General features: G+C 39.1%; 1 protein-coding gene across 1 annotated transcript in view; it reads left to right on the top strand.

The window, feature by feature from the left end:
• The first annotated feature begins 311 nt into the window (after window positions 1-311).
• The window catches only part of LOC149141858 (protein kinase STUNTED-like), a 33,307-nt gene continuing 18,015 nt past the window's right edge, over window positions 312-15,603 (top strand). The window contains exon 1 of the mRNA XM_089451350.1: window positions 312-863. Within this exon, the coding sequence (XP_089307476.1) occupies window positions 312-863 (552 nt within the window). The remainder of the gene's footprint in view (window positions 864-15,603) is intronic.

Below are 15,603 nucleotides of genomic sequence, written 5' to 3'. Positions count from 1 at the left end.
TACCTTTGTATGATGAGCTTATTACTCTTAGTCCATGATAAGTCGAAGGAAAATGTGTACTGTTCGAAGTGAATCTTGGTGTAAACTCAACATTTGCACGCTAACTAGTGTCACCTTCTCTAGTCGATTGCTTTTAGGTTAACCCTTGTCAGCTCAGTCAAGTAGTGTAAGGTGAGGGGGAAAACCTTAATGGGCACATCAAAGATATAATAAACTACTTCTCTGCTGGAACAACCTCCTATACTCTCAATAAGTCAAGATCCCTCTTCCACCTCTGAAATGAATAAGTGCTATGCATAGTGAAAATGAAAATGAGGTCGATTCTGGAGATGGCTAGGGTTTCTGATCTCCCCTGCGCCGCAGCCGTCACACTGCAGATCAGCAAAGGAGCCGAGAATGCAGGAAGGCCCTGCAGGATCTCGATTGCTGGAATAGCCAAATCGGTAACTCTGTCAAGAATTTGCCCCCGTAATGAACCAGATCACAAACCTCCCATGGTTGATCGATCCCCTGCGGCAGATCGACCCACGTTCAAGCCACGGACGCGATCTTCTTACCTGTATCGGGGTTTTTATCACTGGGTTTCCCGTGGATTCACTGCAACTACATATGATATGAACAACACTCCCCAGCATCGACCAGATCAGCAAAATAATAGCAATTTCTTTCTCGGGTTTGATCTTCGTGCCACGCTTAAGGACGAGGAAGAAGGGCTCTGGCCGGAAATAGCTGTACGAGCAAGGGTAGAACAGAATGTCGCGCCCCTGCCTCCCACCAAGTTAACGAGGGGCATGCATCATCGGCCAGAAGGGCGAACAGAGCTTGGCACGACAGAGCCAGAGCACACGGTCCTGATCTTTAAGGTAGATTGACAACATAAGGGATATATGTGTGATACCGGGTTAGGCGGATCAGGATCACAGCCAGAACCCAGGCAACAGGTAACATCAACTTGTTTTCAGATTTTTATAAAACCCCCTGTGGGGAAAACCAGTCTAGTGTGGGTACATGCAGAAAGCACCATTATGCAGTTGAAACAACAAATATGGGCATTGATGGGATACCCTGTTCAGATCAAACATTTGGTGAGTGATAGGCGGTCCCTTCAGGACAATAGAACCCTGAAAAGCTACGATATTAGCCCAGAAACAACCATTGCTTTAAACCTTAGGCTGAGAGGAGGTGCTCTGCCCCAATGACATCCAAGCTCCTCAGGAGGAGACAAGGGGAAAAAGCCAGCAGCTCAACATCAACCCAAGGGAGGCTCCTCTTACAAAAATATCTTACAGGGTAACAGAGATCCAGGGTCCCCTCCAGATCAAGGTGGATATACACCTAGGCCATACATAGTAGATTAGCTAGGGCAAACCCCAGCCCTAAACTTTGATTCTACAGGACTTGAAGATTTCGTTAATTCATATGAAACACAGGCCCTAATCTGCCGATTTAACAGTTTTTGGCCAAAGCCAATGGATCTATTTCACTAGATCTTCACCAATTGGACCATGGAATGTGATATACATCTATGATCCAAGGGGTTTTTCATTGTTAAATTCGCATCCACGGAAGTCAGAGATACAATCATCAGTACAGGGCCTTGGTTTTGGGGAACATCGGGTCTTTTTATGACCCCATGGTTTCCAGATTTTGATCCAAACAAAATGACTGTCTCCAAAATGCCGGTCTAGGTCCGCCTATATAACCTTCCTCTTCACTTTTGGAGTGAACGAGTTTTGGAAGGAATTGGGAACAACATAGGGAAATACATCAAAACAGATCTGGAAGGACTGATGGGAGGATCTACACCTTTGCACGCATTTGTGTGGAAGTAGATCTAAGTAAAGGACTGCCGGAAAGCATAAGGCTGGTATACAAGCAACAAAACTAGCTGCAAGGACTAGACTACGAAAACACTGCTTTCAGATGCAGGAACTGTAGGCTGACAGGACACTTGCAAAGTACATGCCCAAAAGCCAAGAAAGCAAACAGTAAAAAGAAGCAGAAAGGGAAGCAGAGGAAAGGGTGGAAATTCCCCCCTCCTGACTCAGAGGACGATGAATCAGAAGCAGAGGAGGAAGTTACCCCCACAGAGAATACTGAGCCTACCCAAGGAAAGGAGACTCAAAAGGAAAACATATCAGCCAACAAGGTTTCACAACTCCATTCAAATCAGGCAGAGAAGACAAGCGAGGATCTGAGTATGGGAGGGATCAAACGACATCACCCCTCAGACACTTCAGACTCAGACAAGGATACAACTCCACAGAAAGCAGAAACACAGTTAGTCCTAGCTTCGATCGAGCCCACCCAAGGAGAGTGGCGCAAGGTCGAAAAGAAGAAGGGGAGAAAAACTTGAGGTGTGAGTCCTCTACTCACTCCGGGGAACCAGTTTTTCTGTCCTTTCCTCCTCTCTTTTTTCTTTTCTCTCATTCTTTCTAAATGCACGGTAGCCTCGCTACGTTGCATTGTGTGCGAAAGCACACGAGCCCAATGGGAAACTTCTGGAAATTCTTCAATGCATATGCTTTGTGTAACTTTTCATTTTTTAAATAAAAGTTTACCGCTTTTTTCCTGTGGAAAAAAAGTGAAAATGAAAATGAAAAAATGAAAAGTAAAAAAGTGAAAAATGAAAAATAAACAAGGTGAAAGAAGAGAAAGGCTTCCTACGTAGGGAGGTGATGCAAGTAACTCCGCTAGGGTACTGACCAGGCTTGCTGGCATCGGAGCCGTGCCTGTGTTCTTATGTGACTCCACCAGGGTACTGTCCAGGGCTTCTGGCAGTGGAGAAACACCAAAGATGAAACTAAGACTCTCACGACTATATTGCTTGTGCACCTATATACCCCTCAACCCCAATCGAAACCACTGTGTTTCCTTGGCTTGGAATTTGTATCAATCGACCAAGGGTTTGGCAGATGCTACATCTTACAATCAAGTTAGTGTGAAACCAAGATGAGTTGAGAACTAGACAATACTTCCGAAGTTGCTAGACTTGCTTTTCACAAACAAGGTCTATGCAGAGAGTTGGAGTTCTACCAATGTGTCGCCAAGTGTTGTAGAGGCTACAACGACCCTCCAAAATTTTTCCTTATCATGTTTTGGAGCCTCCCTACCAACCCTACGTAGCACTTTGTCTTTCTTCGTTGAGTACTCAACATTCAGTGTTTTCCTCGCACAAAGGCAGCCTGTCAATCACAGTTGATCCATTCCCCTCACATGCTGGTTACCCGGAATTGATCTAGTTGCAATTTGAGCAGCTTCTCCTTGAAAATTGCGCATTTCTGGAGGGCAACCAGTCTTCCCTCCAGGAATTGCGCAAACCTCTCTAACAGCCTACTAGGCTCAAGGATTGGATAATCCTTCCAGCCAACCCTCCTAGCAGGATTTGCCCAAATTTTCCCAGTAGTTGTCTGCTACCAAAATTTGCGCAAATATGGGCAACAGACATCTACTCTACCCAGAAATTGCACAAACCTCTCAGGCAGTCCACCCAGCTCCCAGCCAGGAATGTGCATTTTTCCCAAACAGTTGAGCACTTGCATGCAAGGACAGTCCGGTTGACCAATTCCACCCAGGACTGGGGAAACTTGACTTGCATGCATGACTTGATCTTCTCGGAATAGAAAGAGACAACATGCAAAAGGAATCCCATGATTTAGGGAGTTATTTTTAGTAGTTAGGGGTTACATGCAAATTTGTTTTAGAAGTTTCGCTCCAAGTGTCACTTTTTCCTAGATTTGTGGCATGCGCGTCATAAGACCAAACTTATTTATTCGACGCATCAGAGCTCATTCATTCACATCGATCTTGGAGCTCTGACATCCCACAACACATCCAGGACTCTTCAACACATCTGGCTCAGCTATTCATGGGTAAGTGGCCTCAACTTGTCTTTTTCAACATTTATGTCGCTTTTTGTGTATTTTCTTGTGTGAGTGTTGTTTTCTTGATTTCTTTGAATGCCTACTATCGTTTACATATATTCTAGCTTGTCCTATCTTTGTTTCAGTTTTCATTGCTATCTCACTGTTGTCACATGCATGAAACTGTTTTGCACGGACGTTCGCCCATTGACAAACTGCCTCACCCACATGCGTGTTGATTTGTCTGTTGAATCTTTCATTCATGTTTTGCATGCATTGTCAATCACTTCTGCTACCACTTAGTGTCACCATGCATTGCATTGTCTTACTTGCTTTAAGTTGCCCATCGGTGAGTCGGGCCAACCTTAGCCCGGGCTTTGCCTTCACCAAGGCTACATTGCGCAGTCTAGGGAAGGAAGGCTCACCTTACTCTCCATATTTGCGCATTCTTGACCAGCACTGGCCTCCAAGACTGTTTTGCACATTTCTGGAGGACAGTGGCTGCTTGGCCCAAACATTTGCACAAATCAATGCTTGGGCCAGTAGTCCTTCCCCGCTGGAATTACGCATTGCACAATCTCAGCAGCTAGCTGCCTGACTGGATTGCACATTTCGCAAATCCAGCAACCAGTCCAGCCTCCTAGATAGCCCAGATTTCCTTTTGCACAGTTTTGGTAGCTATTCACCCAGCCCCCAAGTGAAATTTGTGCAATCTTGCTCATTAGTTCCCCAGGTACGTGTTGTGTCCTTCCCCGGATTTGCTTTGTTTTCACTGACATATTTCTTGCCATGCATGCTGCTTGTTTCCAAATCTTTTAGGTGTTCATTTATCTCAATGGATTCCAAGAGAATAGGATCTCAGGACACTGATGGTATTGCAGTTGGAGCAGCAGTTGAGTAGGTGTCCTCTAGTCTATTGATCTACGAAGATACGAAGTTGTATCTAGATAAGGACATCAAGCTGAAGTGTCAAGGGGTGAATGAAACATTCGCAGGTATTTTTTGGGAAGACCTTGAATATCGTCATGTGTACGTGAACATTCATAAGTCTAGCTTGTACTAGATTTCATGCAGATACCCCGCGTCCCATGCACGGACATGATTCACTAGATCGTTTCTCACACTAACCCTGAGACGATGACCTTGAGCAGTGTCAGTGGGATGAAGCTTGCAACCTTTTGGGCATGAGATTATGATGAGATGTATCAGATGACCGAGCCCATGACTGTCATGACTCCTCCATTCAGCTTGCCCAACAACAGAGCTCACTCTAGAGACATTCTGAAGGATTGGGTAAAGGAGCCAACTCGCTTTAGGATGACACCCAACTAGATCTACAAGACAAATATATTGAGGAAGGCGTACCAATACTTGGTAATATTCGCATGTCAACTGAGTGGCCAAGCAATCACTGAGACCTTCCCTCAGAGTTGGGTGATCACGTTGGACCAACTAGCTAGAGAAGGAAGACTATGCAATTGGTCCGGCATACTCGATCACCAAGCTGAAGGAACAAGTCACGAAGGCTCGACAGTCACCCGATGGTATGCATGCATAGATTTATATGTTCGCTTACATTCTAGATGCAGTTTGTGCCCGACATGAGTTCCTGGGCTTGGATTGGGCATGGTCACTGACGAAGATTGTTGTGAACATGTATTTCAAGTTGTTGTTCAAATGCAGCTTCAAAGGAGTGATCATATGGTTGTCCGACCATTTTGTCACCCTTATGTAGAGGTTGATATTCAAACAGGATCCACCCTGCATGTCAGAGGAAGTGATGAAGGCATTGTTAGGCATTGCAGATTGGTATGCCTCACCATCTGGCAGGTTCATTCAAGTGTTTAGTGCGGAGAAGTCTCCACATGTTCTGCCAAAGTTTGCCTTGGACATGCTTGTCATGAAGGAAATAGTGTGCCACATCTCGCCAGGATTGATAGCTAGACTGCAATGGAAGAAGAAGGAACCTTGTCCTGCTCTTCCGTTGCAGATTGGTTTATATGAGATCCAGAGTATCAAGAAAGTGGATGTAGAAGCAGAACAGATGACGAAGTATCCTTTCCACCTCCAAAGCTTCAACCTGTATGACCCACATTGCATTGTGAAGGATCATAATGCGAGAGTTCAGTTCAACTGGATCCATGGGGCATGTCATTGGACCGAGGAGGACTCATGGAGGTATTGCTACAATTCCTCCAAACCCAATGAACAGGTCGGCTTCACCATAGAGTGGTTAGAAAAGTAGCATGAAGCAACACCACGGAGAGCACCAATAGTAGTAGCAGCAACAGAGGCAGCAGAGCCAAGAATACATGTGCGTGACAAAGGGAAGAGGAAGATTGTCGACCAAATGGAGGAGGAGCAAAGCTGCAAGTTTTGAGCAGATCCACTTGTAGAACAAGCAGCAATGGCCATTCAGACAAAGATGCAACATTGTGACAAGCGAATCGTACGAAGGAAGAGAGATAAGAAGAGAATGGAAGAAGCAGTGAAGGAGTTGCATGAGCTAAGGGAGCAACTCGGGAAAGAACAAGAGCTGCGACAAGAGGAGAAAGAAGCACAGCAACAACGAATTCAGCAGGGGGCGCATCATGTGTAGACATATGAAGTAGCGCCCATACAAGTAGTTTATTCATCTAAACAACTAGCATCAGGAAAATAAGATGAACCATCGCAGGGGTAAGACTTTGCTCATGAGATAGAACATGCGCTTGAATAGTTGGATGCAAACATGAATCAAGAGGATTTGGGATAGGACACCGACCTCGTGCCTCACCATAAAGAGGTCAACTCACCTGCTTCATTGCATCCTGATGATGAGAAATTCTCGAATGACCCAAGGAGGCACTGAGATCCTTGGTGGTCAACCAGAAGCAGAGATGCACAACATCTCCTTTGATGAATCTCATCATAGAGTTGTGCAGTCTCAAAGAGTACTGACTCCGAAGGACCAAACATCCCTTACGCAATTTGAAGAGAAAGTGATCGTGACTAATGTACACAAGCATCTAGCTACTTTGGCTGATGCAACTAGAGTGCATGTTGAAGCCACTAGCTCAAGTGTTCATTTTCTCATAGCTGAGAATGAGTGAATGGCGAAGGAACTATAGGTGGCCAAGTAGGGAGGAGACTTGGTGACAATGTCTGCCTGAGATGAACTGAAGAAGGAAATACTAGATGAAGTATTGTCCTTGGACACAGTTATGTGAGCATTTTACTCCAAGTTTGGTATTGTTCATCAAGCAGCCATTTATCTCCACGGATGGCAGCAACAATGTGTGAGAAGAGCACACATCTTGAAGAACATGCATACTATTGTTGATAAAATGCAAGCATGGATGATGAAGTACAAGGGAGCCCTGCTTCACTTGCCAAAGATGATGAAGACCAATGTGGTCGAGTTGCAAGCACATATCCAGAGTCAGATCCGTAACTATGAAGACCTACCACAACTCATCACTATCATACAGGCTTCCCATGCACGATTATTCAAAAGCATGGAGGTTATAGTGCACATTCATGTGATCCCATCACTTGGGAATATCTCCCAGGCGAAGACCAAGAAGCAAGTCTGACATGAGCTTGATTCATACTTCAACGAGTTGATGCGCACCGCCACAAGCCCAGACTTGCCTAACAATGCAGACGTCATGTGCAAGTACGTTGCTGGTCCGGCCACACTGAAGACAATGATGTGCATGATCACAGACAAGTTGGATAGAGGAGCTCGAGCAGTGTACCTAGATGCTATGGAGGCAAGGTTTAGGTTTCAGACGGATGTCACAGCAGAACACATAGACACTCTCAAGGACTACCAATCTTGGCATCAATATGTCACTGTTGATCAGCATGAGGATGTCGAGCAGTTGGACTTCTATGGTTTTCTAAGTCCAAATGATGTCTAGTTTGGCTTGTCCAAGCCATTGTTCACATGGGTACATGTGCATTGTAATGTTGATTCATGTCAAGTGTAAGTCAAGTGTCAAGAGTGGATGTAACAATCATAGAGTAGGTGAAGAGTCATGAGGGTAGTTGAATGGTCACAAAGGAGAATGTCGAGGGTCACCCCACCCTTTTCTATAAATAGTCACTCATAACTCATTGTATACGCTTTTTGTTCATCCAAACTTCTACTAAGACTATCTTGAAGAAGGCTTGGATAATATTGTAACGCACCTTGGCTTCTCCACTACATAGAGCTAGTACATCTCTTTGGAGGAGCAGGCGGATGTGGCTGTAACATTCCACTGTTGGGGCTAGTAGATTTACATGGATGTATTGTATGATTGTGACTTACACTTCTTTATATAATAAGAGCCAACACATTTTCATGCATATGTTGTTATTGTAGTTGGACTGCTCCGGTTGCTTTATGATATATGTTGTTTAACTTACATTCTTGTGTATGAACTGATTCACATGCAATTATATGAATCACATTGTTAGTGTGTTGCATATGTTGTCACCGTCTGTGTCGACTGCTCTGCCAGACATCCGACAGACCTTTCACTTGAACCTTTGCCATAACAACGATCGCACTCGTCTCGGACTTATCCATGCGTGTTGTACATGTTATCTTACCTTGTATGATGTGACTGCCGCATCCGAGTGGACTGCTCCGCTGGAAGCTGTGCATGTCCTTTGTGTTGTGTGTTCCTAGCCGAGTTGGGATCGATCCCTTTCAACCTGGAACTCACTTTCACCTCCTTCCCCCTTCAAAGTGTTGGAACCTCTCATACACCTTCCTTGACTCACTGCATCAGTCACACCCTTGCTGCTAATAGAGTTATTCTACTTGCCTCTGTGCGACATCACGGTCAAGGCATTACCTTACGACCCACTGTTGGGACTCCTACACCAAACGGTCTGAGGTCTAATTGGGACTTCTTATCAAGGAGATACCATTTGCATGTTGGTAGGTCCAGCACTGTCAACAAGATTCTCTCAAGTTGAGGAAATTGACTTTGAGGAGAACTTTGCTTGAGTAACTAATATAAATTATAAATTAATTAATTAATTAATTGATTGATTAATAAGGAATTAGAAATTAGGGCTTAATAAAATTTGGTGAATAAAGGAAAATATGGTAAATAAAAAAGGAATTATGAATAGAATTAAATAAAAATAAAATTAATTTATTAATCAATAAAATTAAAACTAATTAATAAAAATTTAAATTAATAAATTAAAACTTATTTTTTGAATTAAAATAGGAATAATCAAGCCAATTAATTAATTTAATCAATTAATTAAAATAAAATAACAATAAATTAAAATAAATAAGGTGCCGACTTCTTTATAAAAGTTAGGGTTCTTAGTTTATTTATACCCAAGTCCTTGGACTCTTCTCTCAATAAAGCTTTCATTCTTCTATCTGATTTAGTCCTGATGATGGACCCCCTTTGGGGTTTGAAACGTCGACATAATGAACACGAAACTGTGGATAATCCGGATCATGCCACTGCAAAGAACTACCACAGAAGCCTAAAATCTAACAGAAGCTAAATTATTGATTATTGTGTTATATTTCGACGATTTAATTTTAACGGGTTATTGTGTTATATTTCAACGATTTAATTTTAACCGGTGATGAGAAGTTGATCAGATCTTGCAAGGAGGATCTTGCAAGAGAATTTTAAATGAAGGACATGGGACTCACACACTCTTTCCCTGTTTTGGAAGTATGGAAAGGAGATGGGGAATTGTTTGTCTCTCAAGGAAAGTATTTCAATGAGACAATGGAGAAGTTCCACATGGAGAGCAACAAACCCATGGAGTCTCCTCTAGCAGGGAATTGTAGGAAAGAGGATGTCACTTGAAGTGAGGAAGTGGAAGCTACCATTTATCAGTAGCTTCTGGGTCATGGAAAATTTTAGGGGCAAATGTTCGCCCTTAGGCGAAATTAAGGGGTTTTAAATTTTTAGTGGGCGAATATTTTGTATCATAGTACATTTTTACAAATCGCCTCAAATAGCCCACCTTATTTTAAGGGAGAGGGTAAAAAAGGTAAATTTAGCCCTTGAAATTAGAAGTTACAACCTTCCATTCGCCTTAATTTTCAAGAATAGGTTTTATTTAAGTGAATCTTATGGGCCAAATACCATATTTATAAAAGAGGTATGGTAAATTAATAAAAATATAAATAAATGAGAGGTACGGTAAATAAATAAAACATTTTTTATATTTACTCCATAAGTCATCTTATATGCATGCAAGGGTGTAAACAAATAAAAATATAAATAAAGTGGAGGTATGGTAAATAAATAAAACCTCTTTTTATACTTACTCAAAAGGTGTGGTAAATAAATAAAAATATAAATAAACTAGACGTATGGTAAATAAATAAAACGTCTTTTTATATCTAGTCCATAACATTCTTTCTATTTATGAAGGCTCAAAAAAGAGCTTTATTTGAGTGAATCCTATGGGCCAAATACCATATTTGTAAAAGAGGTATGGTAAATTAATAAAAATATAAATAAACGAGAGGTGTGGTAAACAAATAAAACATTTTTTTATATTTACTCTATAAGTCACCTTATATTTACAAACATTCAAAAAATGCGTTATATTTAGGTGAAACCTATGGGCAAAATACTATGGGCCAAATACCATGGGCTAGATTATTATTCATACCATGCAAAAAAACATTATTAACCCTAATAGTAGTATTAATAAAAATAAAAATGGCACATGGTATTGACCCATGGTATTCACGTGGAATGTATAGCGTATTTAAATGGAGGATTTAAACCAGCATAGATCATCTTTACTCTCGATCTACTAAGCCACGAGAGGGATCAAATATCGTGATATGCAAACTAGCATAGAGTGAAAAAAAAATTGATCCCTCTCGGGGCTTGGTGGGTCAAGAGTAAAAATGGATGTTGTAATTTAATGTATGTTAAACATTTTAACTCGGTCAAAATAAAAAATAAAATAAAAATCAATTATTAATTTTTATAAATTATTAATAGTAATTTTTAAGCTGCAGGTTCATGATAACCCATGGTATTGACCCATGATAATACCATGGTATTCATGTGAGCATAGGCTATTTAAAGGGGAAATTCTATCATCTTAGATCCATATTAATTCTGGGTCTACCAAGTGCTCAGAGGGATAAATAGATTTCATCCCCCTAAGAGTGCTAGATGTGGAGTTAAGATGGATATAGGTTAGATTTTATGATAATGAAGATATTAAATAGACTTAGGAAATTATATTGTAAAAACATCTTAAGGTGAATGGTTAAAGCTACATTTAGTCACTTCACAAAATTTAATAAAAAATACCAATATCTCCATTAAATATTGGTTTTTAACTTTTTCTGATTTAACAAAAAAAATTCAAAACAATGAAACCTTATCACTCTTTTCGCATCACCCTCACAGATGATTTCTCACTATTTTTCAAACATTCTCAATATGATATCTTTATGAAAAAGTTTAGGTACTGATGTTGGATTAGTTGTTGGAAAAATAAGCTGGTTTGTATGACCTTTAATCTTCTGTGCTATTCTTAGTTTTTCCTAATGATTTGTAGGGGTTGGAGCCACTGCACCATATTTTCCTAAAAGGTGGAGATTGTTCACTAAAAAGGAAATTAATTTACATGTTACAACGCTGTTAAAAAATGCGAGACCTATGAGGGTAGTGAATTATGCTAATAAACAATTTAGATTGGGAGAGATGTAATTAAATTTTATTATTTAATTGAAGATTTCCAATCTTAATTCTGGGTCTACCAAGTTCTCAGAGGGATAAATAGATTTCATCCCCCTAAGAGTGGTAGATGTGGAGTTAAGATGGATATAGGTTCGTTTTTATGATAATGAAGATATTAAATAGACTTAGGAAACTATATTGTAAAAACATCTTAAGGTGAATGGTTAAAGCTACATTTAGTCACTTCACAAAATTTAGTAAAAAATACCAATATCTCCATTAATATTGGTTTTTAACTTTTTCTGATTTAACAAAAAAAATTCAAAACAATGAAACCTTATCACTCTTTCCGCATCACCCTCGCAGAAGATTTCTCACCATTTTTCAAACATTCTCAATATGATATCTTTATGAAAAAGTTTAGGTACTAATGTCGGATTAGTTGTTTGAAAAATAAGTTGGTTTGTACAACCTTTCATCTTTTGTGCTATTCTTAGTTTGTCCTAATGATTTGTAGGGGTTGGAGCCACTGCGCCATATTTTCCTAAAAGGTGGAGATTGTTCACCAAAAAGGAAATTAATCTACATGTTACAATGCTGTTAAAAAATGCGAGACCTATCAGGGTAGTGAATTATGCTAATAAGCAATTTAGATTGGGAGAGACGTAATTAAATTTTAGGATTGAATTGAAGATTTCCAATTAAAATAATAATAAATCTACATTTATATATTCATATATTGATTGGAAGGATTCTCACAATGGTCACTTCTTTCAATTAGATCCCCTTCAAGCCTTTGGGATACCTAATACTTTCTTATATAATATAGTTGGGGCTTGCTACTTGTTGGCATATTGGGGTAAAAAAACTTGATGTGTTTTTTTTATCTCACAGTTAGAGTCCATGGAATAAGAAAGAAATTTGATAACTTGAAAAAAGTGGTAGCTTGACAAAAGTTGTAGAGAAAAGATTAATCTCTCCTACCTTGACAAAACTCGTTGTCAATATCAATACCTACAAGAACTTTGTTGTGGAATATTATCAAAACTAATAGAAGGATATGAAAGACTGTACTGTAAGAACCTTGACAAACATGGCCACTGAAACTTGGAACATTGTTTGTAGGAAGAGAAAATTATGTTTCTTTTTTCCAAACATGTATGTTAGTATATTACAGTTTTAATGAATATGTTTTCTTATTATCATATATGGTTTCATACTTTAACAAAACATTCACCAAGACTTCACAATGTTTTATTATTCAGTAAAAGATTTGTTAAGATCTTACAAGATTTTATAATTCAGTGAAAGATTCTTCATCATTGTACAAGATAATATAATCTGGTGAGAGATTCACCAAAAAAATTATATATACATATTATATTATTGATAAAATCACCTCCCATTTTTCCAATGTATCACGGGGATTAGCCCATTTATTATACATATAAATTTAGGGTGGTTCTTAAAATTTTCCCTGTTCTGGGTTCACTAATGTATTTGGTGAGCACACGACTAGATATGTGCCATACAATCAACCATCTTGGTCAATCTATGGTTAGGCCAACCAAACTATATTGGAAGGAAGCAAAGCATGTGTTGTGGTGCCTTGGAGGCACCACCCAGTTTGGACTATGGTACAGACAGACAAATGGAGTGAAGCTTCAAGGCTTCATAGATGCAGACTGGGTGAGGAGTCCATCAAAACGGAATAATACATCAGGAGGAATTTTCAGTGTTGGGTCTGTAGCAATTTCCTGGTACAACAGGAAGCAAAGATCAGCGGCACTCAGCTCAGCAAAAGCAGAACACATGGCCACCAGTCAAGCAGCATGTGAAGCAATCTGGATGAGAAAGATGATTGTTGGTTTATTTGGTCAGATGATGGATCTTACTGTGATAATCAGAGTTGTATCAAACTCTCTGAAAATCTTGTATTTCATGATAGATCCAAGCATATCGATATCTAGTATCACCATCTACGAGATTGTGTGTAGAGGCAAATTATGTTGTTGGAATACATTCCTACAGAGGAACAAGATGCAAACATTTTAACAAAGGTTTTGTCAAGAGGAAAATTCGAATTCAATAGAGGCAGGATAAGGGTAACTGATAATCCCTTTATTGCTGAGAGGGAGTGTTGAAAATGCTGCAAGAAAATCTCAGTTTGACTTTGCCTTGGTCAAACTAGAGAGAATTCAAATGTATATTTCAACAGAAACCTTGGAGGTAGTTAACTAAGGTGACATGGCACTTGTCACTTAGTTAGCTCATTTAATTCGAGTTGGAGGAACTTGAGTTCAATATAGTATGATTGATTTCTAATTTCTAGCAAACCATTTCAGTTAAATTGAGTTATTGTCAGTTAAACTAGTTCCAACTATTAGAGGAACTAGCGGAAGGTCAAGTAATGGGGTGTGACTTCAGTCACATCCAGTGATCATTCAGTTAACTAATAAATCAACCCAAAATAATCGATGCATGCATAGAACTCAAGTTACACAGTTGAGATATAGGTTCAAGCGTAGTCTACTATTAGTTGTAGACTATTCCAAGTTGTACAAGTGGTGCATGCAGTCATAGGATGATCCTAAAGGATTGCACAATTCCAATTGAGGAATTTCTAATTAATAGGGGCCTAATTATTCAAGGAACAATGCAAGGAAATAGGAGCTTGGAGGGCTTTAAAATTAGCTAAGTGTTTCCCAAAGTCAGTCAGTCAAGAAGAGGTATATACTATACAGTTGCAGGTTCTACCCAGGCTTGAGAAAGCATTGCATTTCATCTCTATTATTTGATTAATGCAATACAAATAGGAAGGGGTTTTGAGCAGTTGCTTTCCCCTATATAAATCTCTATGTATGTGGGATAAATATTTGTGCATGTTTATGATTTGTGTTCTCAATCGTGAATTAACTTCCGCAATTGAGTAGAGTATATTTGAGTCTTGTGTTTTACTAAATTACATGAGAGGTTTCAGATCTACACATAATTTCTAAAATATACAATGGATTTTCCAATTTTGAGAAAAATAAATGAATTTTTTTGGAGGTGTAATTTTCAAGAGGTGAACTAAAACCTTAAAATTAAAACTAGGTTGAGTTGTTATTATGTCAAAATTAGGGTTAGGATACTTCATGAGAAGTCATTCTTTCCATTATTAATGTTACTCAATTGAAGATTGGTAGTGGAAATATATTTCTAAGCATTTATTAAAATATTGGTTGAGATGGGGCCTTGTAGTATGATAGTTGGCTTATGGAGTAGACCTTCATTATACACCTCAAATTTCAAATAGAATATGTATCAATTATTTTTTCATCTTTGTGTGTGCACCCTTGATAGCCTAGACTATGTTCATATTATTGTTGCTACTAACCTTTTCCATAAAAACATCAACTCTAGAGTTTCAAAAGTCGTTCTAAGGATTAATGATCTCTACTTGATGACTAGAGAGGCATTTATTTCACGCCATATTGAATTAACCCCTAATGTTCAAATGATTATTGATTAACATCAATGTTAGGTTATTGATTTTTAATTTTCCTAAAATAGTTGTGTTTTGTATATGAGATTTAATTGTTGTAAAATTGCTAGTTTATGCACGACAATCATGATTTGAAGAATAAAAATGTATAAGATAATAATAATATATAAGATAAAATTGCAATGGGATACGAATTAGATGAAACCTTATCCATATGAGAAGCCTATAAAATGGAAGCATAATTCAAAGAATTCCCAAAATCCTTTATTTGGAACAACACTTGAAAAAGTAAATTATAGACAAACATATCACTATTCCTATGGCTCCTAGTACAAGGAAAAATGCTAACTTAAGACAACAAATAAAAGCATAAATATATGTGACCATGCAGATGCTACCTATGCCTCCTTGTATCTAAAAACGCAAAATAGTTATTCAATACATGCTCTTATCGGCGTCATCTTCAGAAAGAGTTACAAATAAGCATGAAAAATATAGATTGTGATCACTAAAGCCTTCCTCAAACCATTGAAAATTTGAGGCCACAATGTTTTCCCAATCCCATTCTAAACAAAGTCTAGATCTT

Source organism: Pinus tabuliformis, chromosome X (genome assembly GCF_031772625.1).
Source record: "Pinus tabuliformis cultivar Carrire ecotype Pingquan chromosome X, CPIR1, whole genome shotgun sequence".
NCBI lineage: Eukaryota > Viridiplantae > Streptophyta > Pinopsida > Pinales > Pinaceae > Pinus > Pinus tabuliformis.
Note: the sequence above shows the minus strand (reverse complement) of the source record. Positions and strands in the feature narration are given on the sequence as shown.